Source organism: Halichoeres trimaculatus, unplaced genomic scaffold (assembly GCF_033239565.1).
Source record: "Halichoeres trimaculatus isolate MK-OKI-2021-1 unplaced genomic scaffold, fHalTri1.1 fHalTri1_scaffold_6, whole genome shotgun sequence".
NCBI classification, from domain to species: Eukaryota; Metazoa; Chordata; class Actinopteri; order Labriformes; family Labridae; genus Halichoeres; species Halichoeres trimaculatus.
The window spans coordinates 16,182,502-16,201,299 of NW_027437184.1; the positions used below are offsets into that span (position 1 = coordinate 16,182,502).

General features: G+C 39.5%; 3 protein-coding genes across 4 annotated transcripts in view; 2 read left to right on the top strand and 1 right to left on the bottom strand.

Annotated features, from left to right (window-relative positions):
• Window positions 1-6,587, bottom strand: part of c2cd2l (c2cd2 like) — a 28,123-nt gene extending 21,536 nt beyond the window's left edge. For both annotated transcript variants that reach the window (XM_074671852.1, XM_074671851.1), the window contains exons 1-3: window positions 6,471-6,587; window positions 4,721-5,023; window positions 4,023-4,450 (exon numbers count right to left, since the gene is read on the bottom strand). In XM_074671852.1, the coding sequence (XP_074527953.1) occupies window positions 4,023-4,376 (354 nt within the window). In that variant the 5' untranslated portion in view covers window positions 4,377-4,450; window positions 4,721-5,023; window positions 6,471-6,587. The remainder of the gene's footprint in view (window positions 1-4,022; window positions 4,451-4,720; window positions 5,024-6,470) is intronic.
• Window positions 5,902-10,144, top strand: dpagt1 (dolichyl-phosphate (UDP-N-acetylglucosamine) N-acetylglucosaminephosphotransferase 1 (GlcNAc-1-P transferase)). The gene is made up of 9 exons (XM_074671853.1): window positions 5,902-6,387; window positions 6,510-6,630; window positions 6,715-6,928; window positions 7,385-7,531; window positions 7,633-7,717; window positions 7,793-7,981; window positions 8,094-8,181; window positions 8,862-9,017; window positions 9,108-10,144. Exons 1-9 carry the CDS (start codon window positions 6,233-6,235, stop codon window positions 9,171-9,173), a joined length of 1,221 nt encoding a protein of 406 aa, XP_074527954.1. The 5' UTR covers window positions 5,902-6,232; the 3' UTR covers window positions 9,174-10,144.
• Window positions 10,145-11,079: 935 nt separating this feature from the next.
• Window positions 11,080-15,904, top strand: hinfp (histone H4 transcription factor). Its single transcript, XM_074671485.1, has 9 exons — window positions 11,080-11,554; window positions 11,882-12,108; window positions 12,293-12,404; window positions 12,546-12,698; window positions 12,777-12,854; window positions 13,449-13,569; window positions 13,658-13,796; window positions 14,885-15,009; window positions 15,104-15,904. Exons 1-9 carry the CDS (start codon window positions 11,395-11,397, stop codon window positions 15,432-15,434), a joined length of 1,446 nt encoding a protein of 481 aa, XP_074527586.1. The 5' UTR covers window positions 11,080-11,394; the 3' UTR covers window positions 15,435-15,904.
• The last annotated feature ends 2,894 nt before the right edge of the window (window positions 15,905-18,798 follow it).

Below are 18,798 nucleotides of genomic sequence, written 5' to 3' on the forward strand. Positions count from 1 at the left end.
AGTGAATAATAAATGAACTTGATTTTAAATCATTTTGTATTTCACTTTTTTTAAAACTTTGATTATCAATCATGTTAAAACCGTTCATGTACCAATGAACTGAATAAACACAGCACAACAAGGTCTTGCCGTAACAAATTCCTAGAGATCATTTGTTGTACGTTTACAACAACCTGATTTGATACAAGGTTTTATCTGCTGTGTAATTCATGGTCTACCTGGCATTTATTACTGATGTGCTAGATGGATTTTCTCTTTGGAGTTCAAGAAAGACGAGGACTCAACTTCTGAGACTAATAGTTCATGATCGCCTTGCAACCTCACCTTATCTTTGGTGAAACCACAGTTCAGTGTTCTTAATGATCTTTGCACAACTTTAGGGTAAGATGCTCTAACTTGTGAGCTTTCAAATTGATGGGGGTTCAATTTCCCTTCTTCTATCCCTTATACTTAGCAAGCTAGCTTCTTGCTCTTTATGTTTTTAATTTAGGGGAAGAATAGGAGTACTCCTCATAATATCCAATAGGTCTTCAATTAAATTCATTTTCTTGCATGAAAGTCAGAAGAAATACATTTTCTCCAAGCAGGATGAAAATTCTTTGACAGCTTAAAAGCCCCAGACTTGTACCTTACTTTAGCATAAGACAAACAAAAGCAACAGTACTTGTTGATTCTCTTTTTAAAAAGCTGTATTAATTAATTCTAATAAAAGTGTTGTTAATGATGCAGACTCCTGTGCTAGTTGACAGTTTTATGCTCTTATAAACACTCAAATATCATTTTGGAGAAAAAAACAAGAAATGCTCCATAATCCTTGACCACACATACAAGGGCTACAGATGATAGATTTATGCTCTTGCTGTAACTAATTCACTTTACTTTTTTTGGATGAATTTCAACATAATTATTCAAAGACCTCTGTCAGCTTCAATCTTAAATGCCACACAAGTACTTAGGTTAATTCTATAATGGATTCGCTGCTAATCCCCAGAGGCATTGACACTGAAGTCGTATCTTCATTTGCACTGTGTGCCCTCTATAAAGCTCAGCCTGATGCAGAAACATAAACAAGAAGTGTCTGTCAGGGGAGAGCCAGTGTGCTGAGGACTGTAATTTGGATGGTTTCTCTGTTTTGAAAGCGGTCCGGCAGGTGGCTGGTGCTTACTTTGTATGAGAAAGCTTGTGGGAGACTTAATACCTGCCACAAACCCCCGCAGCAGGTTTTTCCTGTCAGGTTTTAAGGGAGGAGGTGAAAAGTAAGAAGAACAGGTGAACTACAAGATACGACTTTGAGTCCTGTGTCACCACAGCAAGAAATGCAGGAGACTTTCCCATTGTTGCCGAGGTCCAACTTTCATTTACAAATTTGATTTGCATACAGCCCAGACACATTTAGTCTAACAGATTGCTCTGCACTTAGGCACAATGACTCGCAGATTTTTCATTGTGATGAGTGAGCTCAGAAAGCTTTGGCTCACACTCTCAGCTCTCAAACTCAACACCACATGGACAGACAGACTTGGACAGCTTGCCTCTGTTTCCGCCAATGATGACGTATTCACCCAGCCTGGAGAGTTATATCGGAATAAACAAAACACGCCTTATCACTTTGAGTGAAATCCCTGGAGCTGCTGGGTTTTCAAGCATTTCATAAGCCCAAAGGTCATTCGGTCATTCTGGATCAAACTCACAGAGGAGATGAAAGCCACACATACACAAAATACACAGTTACCTCCTCTTCATCATACAACCCCTCAAAAAAAAAACCCCACTTTGAAACCTTTTACAGTCCTACAACAATTAAACAAAAATTAATAGTAGCAATATTAACTCTTCCCACCTGCAACCAGGTTTTATCAGGATCTGTTTCTCATAATTGTTAATGAGACTGCAGTATTAACACCACAGTTCAGCCAAGGTTTGCTCCTATGTTGTTGAGTTTCTTGGTAACTGATGCAAGTCATTACCCAGGGTTACTGTAAGATAAGTGAGCCGGCAGACTCAAATTTTCAAGCCATCAATCAAAGTGAAGCAGAAGTGCTTTGTTTACTGACCTCTTATCACCAGAAAAATATGATAGGCACTTTGATGAAAACAGATACCAGCTTGAAAGTCTAACGTTGCATACCAGAACATAATGTGGTATGTAGAGAAATTCAGAAAGACAAACCTTGGACCGCGAAGGTCTTCAAAGCCCTGCAACATCTTTAAGCTGGTGGGCAACTGCACCAGTTTGTACTGCACACAGCATAATAGTTTAACTTTTGGATTATATTGTGTATTATTAGAGTGTGTTATACTTCATTATACAATAGCAGGAGCTTTGATGACAGTCACTCACAGTTTTTGTACTTTCATATTCCTGTTAAATATGAAGCTATAGCAAGCAGAAACTTAGCAAATCTTAGCACGGAGACAGGAAAGAGAAGATGTCAACTAGCCTGCTTGGTTTAAAAAAAACCCAGCTAACTGCACATTTTTTCCAAATGTCTGCCTTTAAGATCATGATTTACCTGTGAAAATGGAAAAAATAAAATTGAAATTATCTCATCTTAGCATCAAATATTTTTAAATTCATTTCTTGAATGAGGATTTAATATTGTTGTGTTACAGTGTCTGCTTTGATAACTTCCTGATGTGACTCAATACATGGACTTGTAAAGAATGAAAGACAGAAGCTTTTACCCTCTAAATATCAACTCAGATATGAAACTGATTCAAATTAACAGGCAAAGAGACCATCAGGAGGGAATATTTCAGAAAATTTCCCTGAAAATTCATTTAAAATGTCATTCTAAAAATAGCATTGGACATTTTTGCATGCGTGTCTGCTTCTGACAAACCAGGATGTTTAATAGTTATAGAGGTAAATGCAGTTAATATAAATTCCCATAATCCTCTTAATTGCTGTAAATGTCCACTTTTTGAAATGATGGCACAAAATCCCTGATGGACAATTACACTGAAATATGACACTCCCGTTAAAACTGGCCAAAGTTTTGAACGATGTAATATGTGTGTTTTTATGACTATGGATTTGTTTTCTGGATGTCTAAAAATAAACTACAGATTTGATACCAAAGAGTATTTCCCCACAGTTTAACATCTGAGAGGAAAACTTTGAGTCAGCCAAGGTGGGCTGACCCTTATAAATTCAAAAGTTTTGTTTGTTGTCCACACTCACTCTGTGGATCCATATGACCCCTTTAAACTCCCTGCAAACTCATCTCTCATTCAACACTCACACACAGTTTGCGGGTGGGGGGCAAAGGATCTGTCTCCTCTTTCACCACCCAAAAAGAAGCATCTGACTGTGTGGCAGACTTTGATTCACACAGATCAAAAGGGCTACATTAAAAGAGAGAGACCTTTAGGAAGGTATGATAAGCTTTGATCACATGCTAGGCTGATATTGGCTTGGAGTAGTGGAAACTCAGTAGTGAAGTGTGAAGTCCTGGTGTCGATGGAGAAATACGAAAACAACGTAATTCCGCAATTCAGCAAACATTAATGCTGCCATTTATTCAGAAATAATAACAAGAACAGGCATTATTATACCAGCTGCAGTTGTAACAGGTTGATTTTTTTATTGTTACAAGCTGTAGGAAAGTGTGTTTGATTCTGCTTCTTCCCACTGTGATCGAACACATCCATTCCCCCCACAGTCCGGGTATCAGACTATTTTTAAAAGGTGTGGGTGTTTATACTGTGGCTATGCTGCCTGCCTTTGCCTCTCCGCTCTTATATGCATTGATTCAGAGCTGTTATGCAAGCCTCTGCTCCCCATCCTCTTCTGATTAGACACTCCATCTCCCACACCTCCACCTCTCTGCCTACACACACTTCCAACCAGCACACATGGGCACACTGACAGTGCGAGCCCTTACTTAACTATTTATGTTCTAGTCTACTGAGTGGAGTAACCCTAGGTGTGCTCTTCTACACACTTGCATCATGTTTATTAATTTGCACAACCCCTCTACGCAACATCATGGCTTAGAGATCTTAAATTTTTAACTCACCCCATGCCTGCAGGCCTGCTCATTTAGAGCTTTGACCCAACTCTTCTGGAAGTGCTCCCTGAAGGATTTGAAGGAGAACAGAGAGGTCAACAAGCCCTTCACCCCGGCCTCAGACGCAGGACCTCCGTCCCTCCCAGAGCGCAGCTTCAGCAGAAAGCCCCACACACCTCCAGACTGGCTATGAGGGGGCTTCTTCCAGGATGCAGAATCTGTCCCGTCCTGCTTGGCTGCCCTCCTGGCTCTCCAAAGCCGCAGCACGGTCAGCAGGTACTGGAGCAGCCATCCCAGCACGATCAGCAAGGAGACAAGGAAGAGGCCCACCAGACACAGCCAGCCCAACTCCTGGAGCTCCATCAGCGTATCCTGGAGCCTCTCATATCACCAGGTCCGGGTGGAAATATCAGGACTGTCAATCAGGTTCCTCTAGCCTGTTAGTGGCAGTAGCAAGTGTCAGTCATCAGGACTTACAAGTTATACACAGGAATAAATACACTAAGATGAATAGCGTGGAGGGTGTCTTTAGTTTACTGTTTAGGATCACATTAAAACACAACTTGAATGCAATGAAAGCAAAACCTGATGTATTTAAAATATGCGTGGACGTTTTCAAAAGTATCTGAATTGAGCACGCATTTCAAGAGATGACGCAGCTTGTGTTAGCAATTTAAAGGAAAAGAGCAGAAGTCTTCATCACCTACCGTTTAACCTAAATAGTCCGAGCTGCGGGCTGCAGGTCATCGACAAGACATCGGTAACATGAAGCTGGCTCCGTGGCGATGTGCAGCGCTGCCAACAACAAATGTGCGTGTCCCATCTCAGAGTCATCTGCGCTGTGTTGACCGGTGTGTCTCTGCTGTCATCTATCGATCCAGAAGCGAACCCTTCAGAGCGCTCTCCCTCAGGACTCCGGTGGGTTTCGAATCTCTGCTGCTGGTACCCTCCTCCTCCAACCTCTCTCCACGATGATAATAACGGAGAGCTGCAGTAACCTACAGGTGGCGCTGCAGGGGAGGAACGCAACAGCAAATAGGAAGTGAAGAGAAGAACCTTTCAGAATAAAAGCACGATACTTAAAAACTAAAATAATTACTCGTAGATATTCACGTCTCGTTATTGAATTAGGTAAAATCGGAATTAGGTCCATTCCTTTATTTGCCAACTAATCAGAATTTTCTGTCCTTTGTTTTGAAGTTTTAGTACTAACCCAGCCCTGTGCAATTTGTGACCATATCTCAAAAAAGGGCTTCAAAGCCTTAAAAAGATATTTATTTATTTATTTATTAATTTATTTATTTATTAATTTATTTATTTATCTAACTATTTATTTATTTATTTATTTATTCATTCATTCATTCATTCATTTATTTATATACTTCCATTTTTTAAATGTGCAAGAATTTTTAAACGTTTCCTCAGAATTAAAATTGCCTTCCCGTTTGTTTACTTTTCTTGAATATCCGTTTATAAATACAAGAAACTAGAAAACGTTACAAGTTATCAAACACAATACTTATTTTTCATTAAGCAAGAAAGAAAGAAAGAAAGAAAGAAAGAAAGAAAGAAAGAAAGAAAGAAAGAAAGAAAGAAAGAATTTTGAATATCAGATAGCAGACGTTCACTTATTTAGTGTCATGTGAACCAAGGGAGATACCACTTCCGTGTCAACACTATGGACCGGAAGTTGAATGAGCATTGCAAGATTACTCACGCTATCTACAATGACGCACTTTTATAACTGTATTTCAAACCACTGAATATAGTGGTATTTTGTTAAACGTAACATATAAAACACACAAAGCAAACTAGACACTTATATAAGATTATTTTTAACGGTCAATTGGAGCAAACTGTGTAAGCTAGTTTTATTTTGAAGGGCTTCATCGGAAAACTGTCGTGTTACAAATACTAAGACTTAACCAATAAACAGAAAACAGACGTGTAGTTAACACGAGTAGACAGCTACGGGTAATGGCGAAAAGACGAAGCAATGAAACAAGATATGGATAAAATTGTGTGACCCATGGATGTATTTTATTCAATTCCGGAGACACAATGATGCAACTTGACGTAAAATAACGTGCGACATGTTTCTACCTACGTGGAGACAGCCGAAGCTCGTTTATCGATAGCCTGAGGGGGCAACGTCCAATTAGCTAGAAACCAGATTTATGTGTTGTGTCTAAACCCTATCAACCTAAACACCTGAAAACATGACACCTGTACCCGTCCTACCGCTGGTGATCAACTGCCTCATGTCTGCGCTTGGCTGTTTGGCCACATTGAAACTCATTCCTGCTTTCAAAGACCATTTCATCTCAGCTAGACTGTACGGAGTGGATCTAAACAAAACAAATAAAGACAAAGTGTGAGTGATATTATCTGCCTGATGATCCAGTATTATTCATTTACGTTTGCTGAAACGTATAAGTTATGGGCATCTGTCCTTACCCTGACATTGTTTCTCTTCCTGCTTGTCTCTCTTTGTAGTCCAGAATCGCAGGGAGTCATCAGTGGGACGGTCTTCCTCATCATCCTTTTCTGCTTTATCCCAGTGCCTTTCCTCAGTTGCTTTGTAGGGGATCAGTGCACTGGATTCCCACATAACGAGGTGGGCTGACTGATCAACCACGCGTGCTTCTCTAAATACGAAACCACAGCTCAATAATCCGTGTTTTTGTTTTGCGATTTTCAGTTTGTACAGTTGATCGGAGCCCTTCTAGCCATCTGTTGCATGATCTTCCTGGGCTTTGCAGATGACGTCCTTAACCTGCAATGGAGACACAAACTTCTGCTTCCCACCATGGCTTCACTGCCGCTCCTTATGGTCTATTTTACCAACTTTGGCAACACGGTTATTGTAGTTCCTAAGCCCTTCAGAGCCCTGCTTGGGTTGCACTTGGACCTGGGTGAGTTCATGCATGTTTTTATTCTTTATTATACTGTGAATTAACACACTGACATCAAAAATCTTATTTTCAAGAGTGTTCACACATAGCAATACACACTAACAGATCAAAGCTTCAACACTGAAGATGGTGGGAAAAACTGAATGACATGCACATAATTTGAGTCCTTTAACCTCTGCAGGATGCTGAAAGTAGAGTCAAGTCCCTAGACAAGAAAAATGCTTTGCATATTGTCCCTGATTCTGTCTTTTTGCTATTTTTTTTTCAACATATATATATTCTTAAGACTTGTGCAGATCAGTCTTTGCAAATATTAATCAGCTATCTTAACCATTGTTTTTTGTCTTTACACCAACAGAATTACAGAAACTTTTTCTTCCTTTTTGTGAAGAGAAACCTGTTTTATTTAAAATTGCTCTTTGACTCTAATTTAGACTTCCTTTCTTACTCTCCCAGGTATCCTCTACTATGTCTATATGGGAATGCTTGCTGTTTTCTGCACAAATGCCATCAACATCCTAGCGGGCATCAATGGCATTGAGTCGGGGCAAGCCCTGTTTATCTCTGGCTCGCTCATAATCTTCAACCTGCTAGAGCTCAGTGGTGTGTTTTTTATTTTGTTAAAGCATATGTTAGTTTGGTTTAAAATAAGTGTTAATAGTCCTGATTTCATGTTTGGTTTGTTGTGTTGTCTTATTATCCAGGGGATTACCGTGATGATCATGTTTTCTCGCTCTACTTCATGATACCATTCTTCTTCACCACTTTAGCACTTTTTTACCACAACTGGTAAGTGAAACCGATATGGTTTAAAAGAAAAGTGTGGATGCTTTGGGTGTTAACTTGCAGTGTTTTTCATCACAGGTACCCTTCATCTGTGTTTGTGGGGGACACTTTTTGCTACTTTGCTGGGATGACATTTGCTGTAGTCGGCATCCTTGGACACTTCAGCAAAACAATGTTACTGTTCTTCATCCCTCAAGTAATTAACTTCATCTACTCGTTGCCTCAGCTTTTTCGCATCATCCCTTGTCCCAGACACCGGCTCCCTAGGTAAGAAACTGTGGAGTTGTCATATTTTTTCATTCATCATTTACACTCATTATGCACTCTCAACGCCTGCCTTCCTTTTTTGTCCTTCTCCTGATGGCATTGCTGATGAAAGGTTGCAACCAGAGACAGGGAAACTGTGGATGAGCTATTCCAAATTCAAAAGAAAGGACCTCTCGAAACTGGGACACCTCATTTTAAGGGTAAAAAGATTTTTGTTTTTTTTCCACTGTATTGACTTTGTTAAAGCATCTGAAAATGGTGACCTGCAACAGTGGATGTCTTAAGGTTTCTTATATTAGCAAACAGCCATGAATGGAAAAAAATTGAATAGATTTAATTTTGAAAAAAACTTAAAGAGAGAAGCTTGGAACCAAATCATTCATTTAATTGTTGGATTTATCAGAGAGCAAAAACTAAATAAAAATAAGATAATTATAGTCCCTCATGTTGTCCCTAAACTAAGTGAATTGACCAGAGTAATTACTTCTGCCTCTTCTTGCCTACCTTCACTTGCACTGTTAGTGTTTAATACATGAATGAAAATACATTTTTTGACAATTATTTGATTTCTCTTGCCTCATTTGTTGTTGCATATTATGCCCCCAGTCCAAAAACACCTAAAACTTTTTATACCAGTCTTGAATGGAAAATTCTCTCACACATTAGCTGGATAACTGCACATTGTTGCCTTTTCCAGCATCATCATGTCAAAACTAAAAAAAAAGCTGAAACAATAGACACATTTGAAGCAATCAAAAGGTCCTGTAGCAGTCTACCTGGAGTAAGAGTGCACATTGTGAGGGTTGGTGTGTGCAGACCAAGGGGACGTCTCCAGCTGTGTCTATTGTTTGATAATGAAATTGCTTTTCTTCCTGAACAGGTGGCAGAGTTATTGAAGCTGCTCGAGGTGCGAAGCTCCCACGAGGGAGATGATGATTTTATTGAATGCAACAACATGACTTTAATAAATCTGGTTCTGAAATTACTTGGCCCAACTCATGAGAGAAACCTCACAGCCATCATGCTCATCATTCAGGTATTACAAAGCACCTGCTGCTCCACCCAAACATAATGCAAAGCTATGAGAAGTTACTGTATGTTTTGACTGAATTTTTGTGTCCCTCAGGTGATGGGCAGCACTGTGGCTTTTGGGATTCGTTATCATCTGGTGCGTCTCTTCTACGATGTCTAGCCATTTTTCCAAGAAAGAGGCGAGAATCCTGACTGAAAAAAATTGAATTTTATTATGAAACTACTTAACAGGCTCATGTCTCATCTGCCTTTTGTTAGATGTCATTACCTCACTGTTACTTTTCTGCCCCATACTCGACCTGCACTTAAGACCCAGAGTGAGGTTGAAGTTATGCCTCAATTTTTACATCATCACACAGAAGCATGAACACTCAAGGATCAGACTTCTTTAAACCTTCTGTTTTTTCAGTAAGAAGAGGAACAGGAGATTGGGGCTGAGCCTTCAGTCCCCTGAAAGTATATTTTCTAAAAAGTTTGGATGCCTTTCCAGCATCTGGGGAGAAAACATCAGTGGCTGTCTGCTGCTAAATTGTTATAGTGTGATAGCAGGTGTATGAAAGTGGAAGCTATTTAGAAATATACAAACTCAAATAATGATCTAAGGCTTGAATCTGCTAATTAAGCTTAAATGCTCCCACTCACACTTCATTTTTCAGAGCTATGAACACATGCAGCATGAGTGGGAAAGTCATCGCTGTTGTTTTTCGATATACTTTCTTTTTTTTTACCTCTGTACAAATGCACAAAAATGGTGATTGTGAAGAAAAGCAGTAAGAAAGGTCAGGAGGTTATAATTGGTCTGAAGATCATGGCAGGAGTTAGTCCAGGCAAATAGAGGATGTGTTAGTAAAGATTAAGAAGTGGGATTATTGGACCTGTGATGGTTTAAAAGTTACTTAGGGTCTGTAGAAGGTGGAGTCTATCCAGGTTACAATGATAAGCACTGATTGTTGATACATTTCCTGGTTTCATTGAATACATATCTGTATTTTATGAATGATATGAATTTTCCCAAGGTTCAGCAAAAAATCAAAGTGAAGTCAGTTGGCACTGGACTACTTTGTTAAGGAATGTAATATGTCAGAAACTCCACTGCTGGGATGAGAGATTTAAATTGAGAAATTAAAGCTGAGAAATTTTAATTTAAATTTGTGCTACTGTTGTGATTTGTTGTGATTGAAGATGATCTTGTAACGTACCTGATGGTAAAATGTAAGTAGTTCATGACAATCATAGTCCTGTGCTCATAATCTCACCCATTAGTTTTGACAAGGGTTATGTTGTAAACTTTACCACTGAGGTTTTTACAATCTGTCTCTTAATCAGCCTAAAATGGAGAATACAAACAATAGCACAACAATATCAACACTTTCTTGTGCTAAAGCAACTTATATATTCAGTTAGGAATTAAACCAATAACTACAATGGCAGATACTGCAGTGCAGTTTGACCCTCAATTTTAAAGTACAGTTTTTGTAACCTTTCTGAGCAGTTTTCAAAATCCATGTTTTGGAGTTTTTCCACAATGGCACTAAGGTCATAAAAGCAGGAGCAAATGCTTAAGAGCTCAAAAGGTTAAGATTTATATATAAAAATTCATTAAGTAAATTCAAATAAACTTTTAAAGGAAACTTAAAAATAACTAATAAGAGCATATATTAGCATTCTTATCCAAAAATACTGTTTGGTATAATCAGTAAAATATACAGTATTTCAATTATATATTATTTAAAAAATAATTTATGTAAGACAGTGTGGATAATCATTTGAAAGCCCATTTCCACCAGTAAGTGAAAAGTTGATCTAAATTGGTTTAAAAATTGTAAATTCTTATAATGAGGTCATATTTCATACTTATAACCTCCCCCTTCACTTTTTTTTCTTGACTGGCTGAAAAAGGCTTCAGTATAATCCTCAGTACTGTTTTAGGACACATAATAACGTTAAATTATTATTATCATTATTATTATTAGTATTATTATTATTATTATTATTATTATTATTATTATTATTATTATTCTTACATACACGCGGAACGTTTAATAACAGCGTTTGTTTCTGGGGGACATGTTTCGCTCTGCACACAACCTGCATTCGGTTGAAATAGCCGGGGTAGCTTCACCTTCTACATCATGTCTGTACTTCACACTCGCGGTGTATTGCATTAAAACTTTGACTTTTTAAACTGTTTTAGTCCAGATTTCTCGGGAGGATGTGTCTGAAGCTCGTTGAAAGCTGCAGGATGTTTTAGAAACACCTGTTTGGGTTTGGACCAGCAGGTTAGCCAACAGCGACTACATGCCTGATGAAAATCCAAGCTCAAGGAAGATTGTAGTTTACGTTTTTCTTTGACACCAACTATCCTACCTCGACTGACTAAAATGCCTAACAGACGTATCCAGAAGAAAACGCTGAAACTAGTTTGTGAATGGGGCTCGTGCCAGGAGTCGTTCTCTCGCATGGATAACTTCTTCACGCACGCGGAGGCTCACCTGAATGCAATAAACAGTGTGGAGGAGGAGGACCAGGAGGAGGCTGAGGGTAAGAAGTTTTTACTGTGTTAATGCAAGGTGGCTGGCCTAGATGTATCTACAGAGATAGCATGTTGTCAGTGTGAAGGCCAGACGTGTTGGGCATTTATTTTTCCCTTCGTCGTACAAGCTACGAGCTAATGTAGACCACCTTGAAGGATTAAAACTTGTTTTTGAACAGATTGTCTCGGTGGTCTTTTCTTGTGTGGTCACAGGTCTGATCACAGCTCAACCAAGCATCTGTTTAGGCATCAAACAACCTACATCAAAGCTGTTGAATCATATTCAACAGATATAATGCTTAATAACCCATCACTCCTTGTGTTTTTGTGGGCAGGGGAGAGAAGCTGTCTCTGGAGAGATTGTGGTTTCTGCTCTGTGGAGAGTCCTGAAGAGCTCCGAAGACACCTGTTCTTTCATTGTTACCACACCAAACTGAAGCAGTTGGGTCAGCATGTTCTTGATGCACAGCCAGAGCTTGGTACCTGCACCATCGGATACCAAAACCGCAACATCATCCCTGAAATCCCAGATAATTTTGTTTGCCTTTGGGAGGAATGTGAGGTAAGCAAAACAAGATAACATGAAAATTCACCCCTGTGAGTTGAGCATGCATCCTATGAAACTCCAAATGCTTCTGCCCAACTAGAAATCCACAATATCCACAATAAAGACTGCTCTGCAAGTTTTATCAGAGACTCTTTAACATCCCTGGGCCTTGGCTGTTCTTTTTTTCATGTTGTTACAGCAACCACCATATGAGAACCCAGAGTGGTTTTATCGCCATGTTGAGATGCATAGCCTGTGCATAGATATACCAACAGGAGACTGTGAAATCCCATTACACTGTAGATGGAAAGGTATGTAAATCAGTGCGATTGGTCTCATGTTCATAGTTAAAAAATTGCATGTATTGTCAAATTAATTAATCCAAAAGAGAGTGTTTTTTATTTGGTTGTAAAAATATAGAACTTTTAGGTACTGTGCTCGTCATTCAACAGATTGTGAAGCCACGGCAAAAGGGCGTCCTAAATTGCGAGAGCACCTGCGCAGTCACACACAGGAGAAGATAGTTGCTTGCCCAGGTTGCGGGGGGATGTATGCTAACAACACTAAGCTCTTTGACCATGTTATACGACAGAGTGCCATGGAAGGTAAAAAGAGCAAATTCCAAGATTATTACGGGAAACATGGTGTGCAACTTTCACTAATTCTTCCTTTGTGCGTTTCAGGTCAGAGGTTCCAGTGTTCTCACTGTTCCAAACGCTTTGCAACAGAAAGACTCCTGAGAGATCACATGAGAACCCACGGTTAGTGCCATTCAGAGAAGTTAATTCACAACAGTGAAACAGAAACTCATATTGTGATTTTGGGAATTTGTAAATCTCAACTCTAGAGAGCCCTGTATCCCCTGTGATAAGGATGGTGTGTGGGAATGACGTCATCCCCGAGTTAAAAGTGTTTCACTTACCAAATTGGAAAAACTCGCCATAACAGCAATATTTCTATATATAAACATAGAATAATACTATGTAAATGGCTGATTTATTGTGACAAACACGAGTCAGAAATACCTAAATAAACAAAATATAACAGGAGCTTAATTACTGTTTACACCAGGGGTAGCCATCTTTGGTTGTAAACTTAGTGGTGGTGTGGATCCACTGACTTCCCAGTAGGACATTTTGACCCCAGAATGAGTGAGCTGAGTTTAGCTTCTAGCAACAGTACCATGATTTAAAATAAGGAACCACATGAAAGAAATATACAACTTTATGCTGTTTTATTGCATCACACTCTCATGTCAAAGACAGTTTGGTTATCTTGTCGGCAATTATCTCCTCTAAAGTGCTATAATAAGATTTACACTCATCTCTTCTTTGTTTCTTTTCTCGTTGGAATAGTGAGCCACTACAAGTGCCCGCTGTGTGACATGACCTGTCCATCACCCTCTGCACTGCGCAACCACATTAAGTTCCGCCACAGCAATGAGAAACCTTACAGCTGTGAATACTGCGAATACAGGTTACACATCATTTGAAGCTGCAACGATACAAAAAAACACTTCCATGACTGTTTCCTTCATGTTGCTTTTGTTATTTCATACTTACAGCTGCAAGAACCTGGTTGACTTACGCAAACACTTGGACACACACAGCAGCGAGCCAGCCTTTCATTGCGATGTTCCCGGCTGTGGCTTCACTTCTCGCACACTCATCACCATGAAGATTCACCATAAAAGGGAGCATGAGGTGAATGAATGGAGTCTTTAATTGTGTCTTTTCTTCTTATTGTTTAGAACACAGCTTTTATTCAGGGTGCCCGCCGGGTCTCAAAAAGTATTAAAAGTTGATAAATCAATTGTGGGAAAATTAAGGCCCTTAAAAGTATTAAAAAGTCTTAATCGTAATGTTATGAGGTATTAAATTTTATTGGTGTTCAAGCTTTGACTCTAAAAGTATCCATGAATATTTATTTTCTTTCTTGCTACCGTTACAAACTAATCTGACACGACAGACAGACAATTCCATATATCCGCCACAGAAATAGTCCATGTGGTTTGAAAATGTTTTCAGGGTCAAAAATAACCACACCTGGTGATTGGGCAATTATTCTGGTCGTCACACTCATCACAGACCAGCGTGAGGATCTGGAAAAAGCTTAAGCATCTCAAAATATTTTACGCTAGATCACAAGAGTTTCTCAAGCCTCCCGAGAAAATTTCTCTGACTTTTGATGACCGGGGATTTTGGATTCTTACCATTTAGAGAAAGCTCCCCTCAGCTTTCCCTGATCTCAGTTGTTCTGGAACAAATTGTCTTTGTTAAAATCACTTTTTTACTGGATACTACGCGATGAGATAAGGTATTTATCAATACAGTTACGTAGCACAGTTGTTTGAGATGTGACAACAAGCAAACTTGTAATTTTGTGAGGCACGGGCTATATGCAGTGCTAGCAGCCCAACATATCCGTAGGCTAATGTGACAACAAACTCAGTTTGTACAGTAGTTAAGTAGCCGTCCGTATATGTTTTATGCAACTTGGCCTTAAATAACTGTTACTTGTTGTGGTAATGGGAATGTCAATTAACCTGCCTTTAGTTTCATTTATACTTTCAAGCTTTATTCCTTCTCAGCTTTTCTAATTTATGTTAAAATGAAAACTGCAATCATCAAAGATTGGTTGCTAACAGCAGCTTAAAGTCGCGGTGAGGTCTTAAGACTTTTTGAAAGGTTTTTAAAAAAGTCTTAAAAAGGTATTGAATTTAACCTCAGGATTTCAGCATCTACCCTGTTATTACAACTTTTGATTCTAAAATTTGTCTTTCTGTGTTTAGGGGAATTTTGTAGCCCGATACAAGTGCCATGTTTGTGATCAGTGCTTCACCCGGGGCAACAACCTCACTGTTCATTTGCACAAAAAGCATCAGTTCAAATGGCCCTCTGGACACCCCAGGTTCAGGTAACTTTCACACTGAAATGTCATTCAATCCAGTTCAGAATTTTGCCTGTGGGTCTGGATTAGCAGCTCTAATATTTCTATGTCTCTTCTTCAGGTACAAGAAACACGAGGATGGCTTCTTCCGTCTGCAGCTGATTCGCTACGAGAGCGTGGAACTGACAGAGCAGCTGATGAGAGAAAGACAAAACAGACAAGCAGAGGATGATGAAGACAGTGGACAGGCTGAGGATCAGGACATGGAGGAAGGAGACCTGGGAGCAGCCCCTTCAGAGTTACAGGAGGAGCTGAGGGGGGTGCTGCTGGAGGAGGAGAGGAGTGAGGAGCCACCTAACAGCAATGAAGAGGGAATGCTGTATGTTCTCACTGGAGGGGAGGACTCTGTCATGCAGGATTCTGCTCAGCAGCAAGAGATGCAGGTGGTTTAACTGACATGGCAGTCCTGCACACATCCCTGTGCTTGACTGGTGCATGGTTAGCTACACAATGAAGCTATGGACTCTGCAGAAGGCAACTTATTGAAGAGTGAAGTGGAGCTCCTGAGCCTTTGATCATGTTATGAAGCTGGGAGACATTTGATGTTAAATTAAGAAGTCCTAGTGAAGTGTGTGTGCTTCACGATGACCCATACTGTCATTGAGCCTATATTAGGCAACACAGCTTTTTTTAATGTCTCGCTTGCATTCATTGAGGTTGTGGGCAAAATGTTGGCCAGTCTTTTTCATAATTCCTAATGCTTACCCTTGGATCCTCGTGCTTGATCCCAAGTTAAGCGAGAACGTTCATGCAGCTATCTGAGAAAATTGAAATCTTCACCAAAACGTGTGAATACCAGCAAGGGAGGCCTACCTCATTGTTTTTTTTAAAGCTTAAACAACTTGAATAAACGTGTTACCGGAATGACTAAAGTGGTTTCTTGTGACTTATTTGTTTTTTAGGTTATCTTGAAGTCTTATCAAGCCCTGGTTCCTAACTTGTGTCAGAAAGAGGAGGAAAGGTATCTTCGTTTTCTTCATATGCACTTCCATAAATACATAGTATCAGTTAGGGCGCTTTCTACTGAATTGTATTTTTTTCTACCAGCAAAGACTTGTCAAAAAGTGCTGCGTTATCTATGTTATCTTCTTTTCCTTTTTTGGTTTGATCATCTGAAAGTCTCAGGTGATCCACTGACTTAAATCCCTACAGACCTTTAGCCAAAGCAATGAACCCAGCCCCAGCATGACACACAGACTGTGGTGGCATTAGCCGTGTGTGGAAGATTAGGCAGCACACAGAGATTAGTGCAAGTGTCACTTCCTGCTCTTTGATTCTTCACCCAGCAGCCAGCGAGGTAGCTTCTAATGGCTTCATGACTGTTGACTTTGAAGAGATAATGTGTTGAATACTGTTGGATGTAAACCAGTCTTTGATTCAGTGGATCCATCTGAGGATTGGCATGATGAGTTTTTTTCCACTGCTGCTGCTGTTGGTTGTATTTTTGCAAAGAGCCAATTCTCAGTCTCCTGGATGGATTGAAGAGGTGGAAGGTAGTGGTAAGACCTCCTATGAATATTTTTGATGTGATTTCATGAGGTGGTGCTATTGCATGATGGCAACAGTTGTTATAAACCCCTACATAACAACAAAAATTTCCTCACCAAGAACTTCAAGGATTAAAATGTCCCCAGTTTATGTTTTTTTTTTGTTACTGGTTGAGGTGAGACAGAATGGATGCCCCAGCCAGATTTCATAGATGACATCTATTGGTCAGGGACAGCCCCAGTTTGTGTTGGAGGCTGTAAAGGACGTCACCAGGAGCTGAGGAGAGATCCATGTGGAGATTCAGACTGCTGCTGGCTTGGATACAAGTCCCTGTGCAGAGGTGAGACCACCACAAACATGACAATGGTCTTAAAATTAATGGACAGAAAAAAATGTAGCTTCTCAGTCTTTTAAGAAGCTTTGTGCATTAATCTTTGCCCTTTTTGCAGTGAACTGTGGAAGACCAGATGTGGACTACAATGGAGTGGTGTATGGTAATGACTGGTGGGTGGGCTCTGTGGTGAGGTACACCTGCCGCTCTGGATTCATGCTGTTGGGAAACCCTACCAGAACTTGTCAGGCTAATGGACTCTGGACCCCCAAACCAACCTGCCTCAGTAAGCCAGCACTACGACACACTCATAATTTTGCAGCACTTAACATTTAAGCTAATCACATGATTTCTTTCTGCCTGTCTTTCAGGAATGTGTCCACAGGGACGAGTTGAAGTCAGTGAGAGGGAGCTTGGTGGGTCATGCAACTCCACCTGCACGAATAAGAGCTACTTTGGCCCCTCTAAGCAAGGCTGCTCGAGGCTGGACAACTGTACGAAAAAGCAGACAGGCTGGAAGCGCTTCTTTGCACAGTGTGTTCCTTGCATTTGTGACTGCGCTCTGTCATGTAGTGAGTATTTACCCTAACAAGCTGTTAAACAGGCATAATGGACATCTTCCAATTTTCTCATCATGCAAAACATTAGAATATGATTTTTTTCTTTAAACGTGAGTTTTACGGTCTTTGAGAGCACATTTGTCTTTATATTTCAGCATCTGCGGGCTAATATGTGAAGAAAACAACATGCTGACTGTTCAGCAGATGAAGAAGAAATTCAGACAGCTTGTTCGCAGCAGAGCCACTCTTTGTTTTGATGCTTCATTTAACTGGGTGGACTCATCAGCGGAGCAAAACCTGTATGTTTTAAGTCATTAATTCAATAATTTTGACTTAATGAAGGCACCAATGTCTCCTTGGTTTCTGTATGTAGGACTTAACACAAAGAGAAGAACCTTTCAGTGCCTCGGGTTGAAATCCCCTTGAGCTAGATAAGGAAAGCAAGACTTAAAAATTAAATATGTGAGATCCGAGGTTGCAGCAGGGTCAGAAAAGGAAAGTTAATTCAGATAAGAACTGTCTGTGTCTGACATGAGGTAATTGTTTGAAAAGCTTAAATGAAAAGTGTTCGGTTAGCAAAACGGTGCCAAATACTGACCTTTATTGTAGACACAAGGACTGGCTCAAATACTGTCACATGTTTTTGTCTTCAAGACAAAGGAAAAGATAGAGATAAAATCAAGTAGAAAGTAAAGAGAAACCACAGAGATTAGCCGCTCTGCTTCATCAGTCTTCCTCTGAGTCCATCTGTCCTGGAAAGGGATGAGACCTTAATCTTGTTATGAAGGAGGGACTCGGGGTTTTGTGACACGGTTATCTTTGAGAGTGATGTTAACATTATTGCAAAAATGTTTTGGGTTTTTTTGTTGAAAGCTTTTTTTGTATACATAGATAAATAAATTTTCCACTTTGAGGCATATTTTAGAGATGGATTAGATAAATATAAAATGTTGTCTGTTGCATTTAAAAGAATAAAATGAAAGCAAAAAAAAAACAAAAAACAACAACAAAAAAACTCCTGGCTCATCTGACATCAAAACATCCATCAATTTATCTTAATTGTTACCCAAAGATGGATCTACATGTTTTATCCAGAACAGCTGAGAATGTCTGACATTTTTAATAATATGGGGAAATATTAATTTAAAATCTGAATCTGCAGTAGTTTCCTTATATATTGTCAAATGTGTCTAAAGTGAACAGAGTGATTCCATCCAAAACATTGTGTCCACCCAACCAGACTCCAGATACATGTAAAACACAAGAAGTTCAACTCAATGTCAAATTTCTTTATACATAAAAGAAAATGGCAAAATAATTGCCACCATGTATAATTACCTCAGAAGTTTGATATTTTATGGAAGTTGTGTTGAGTTT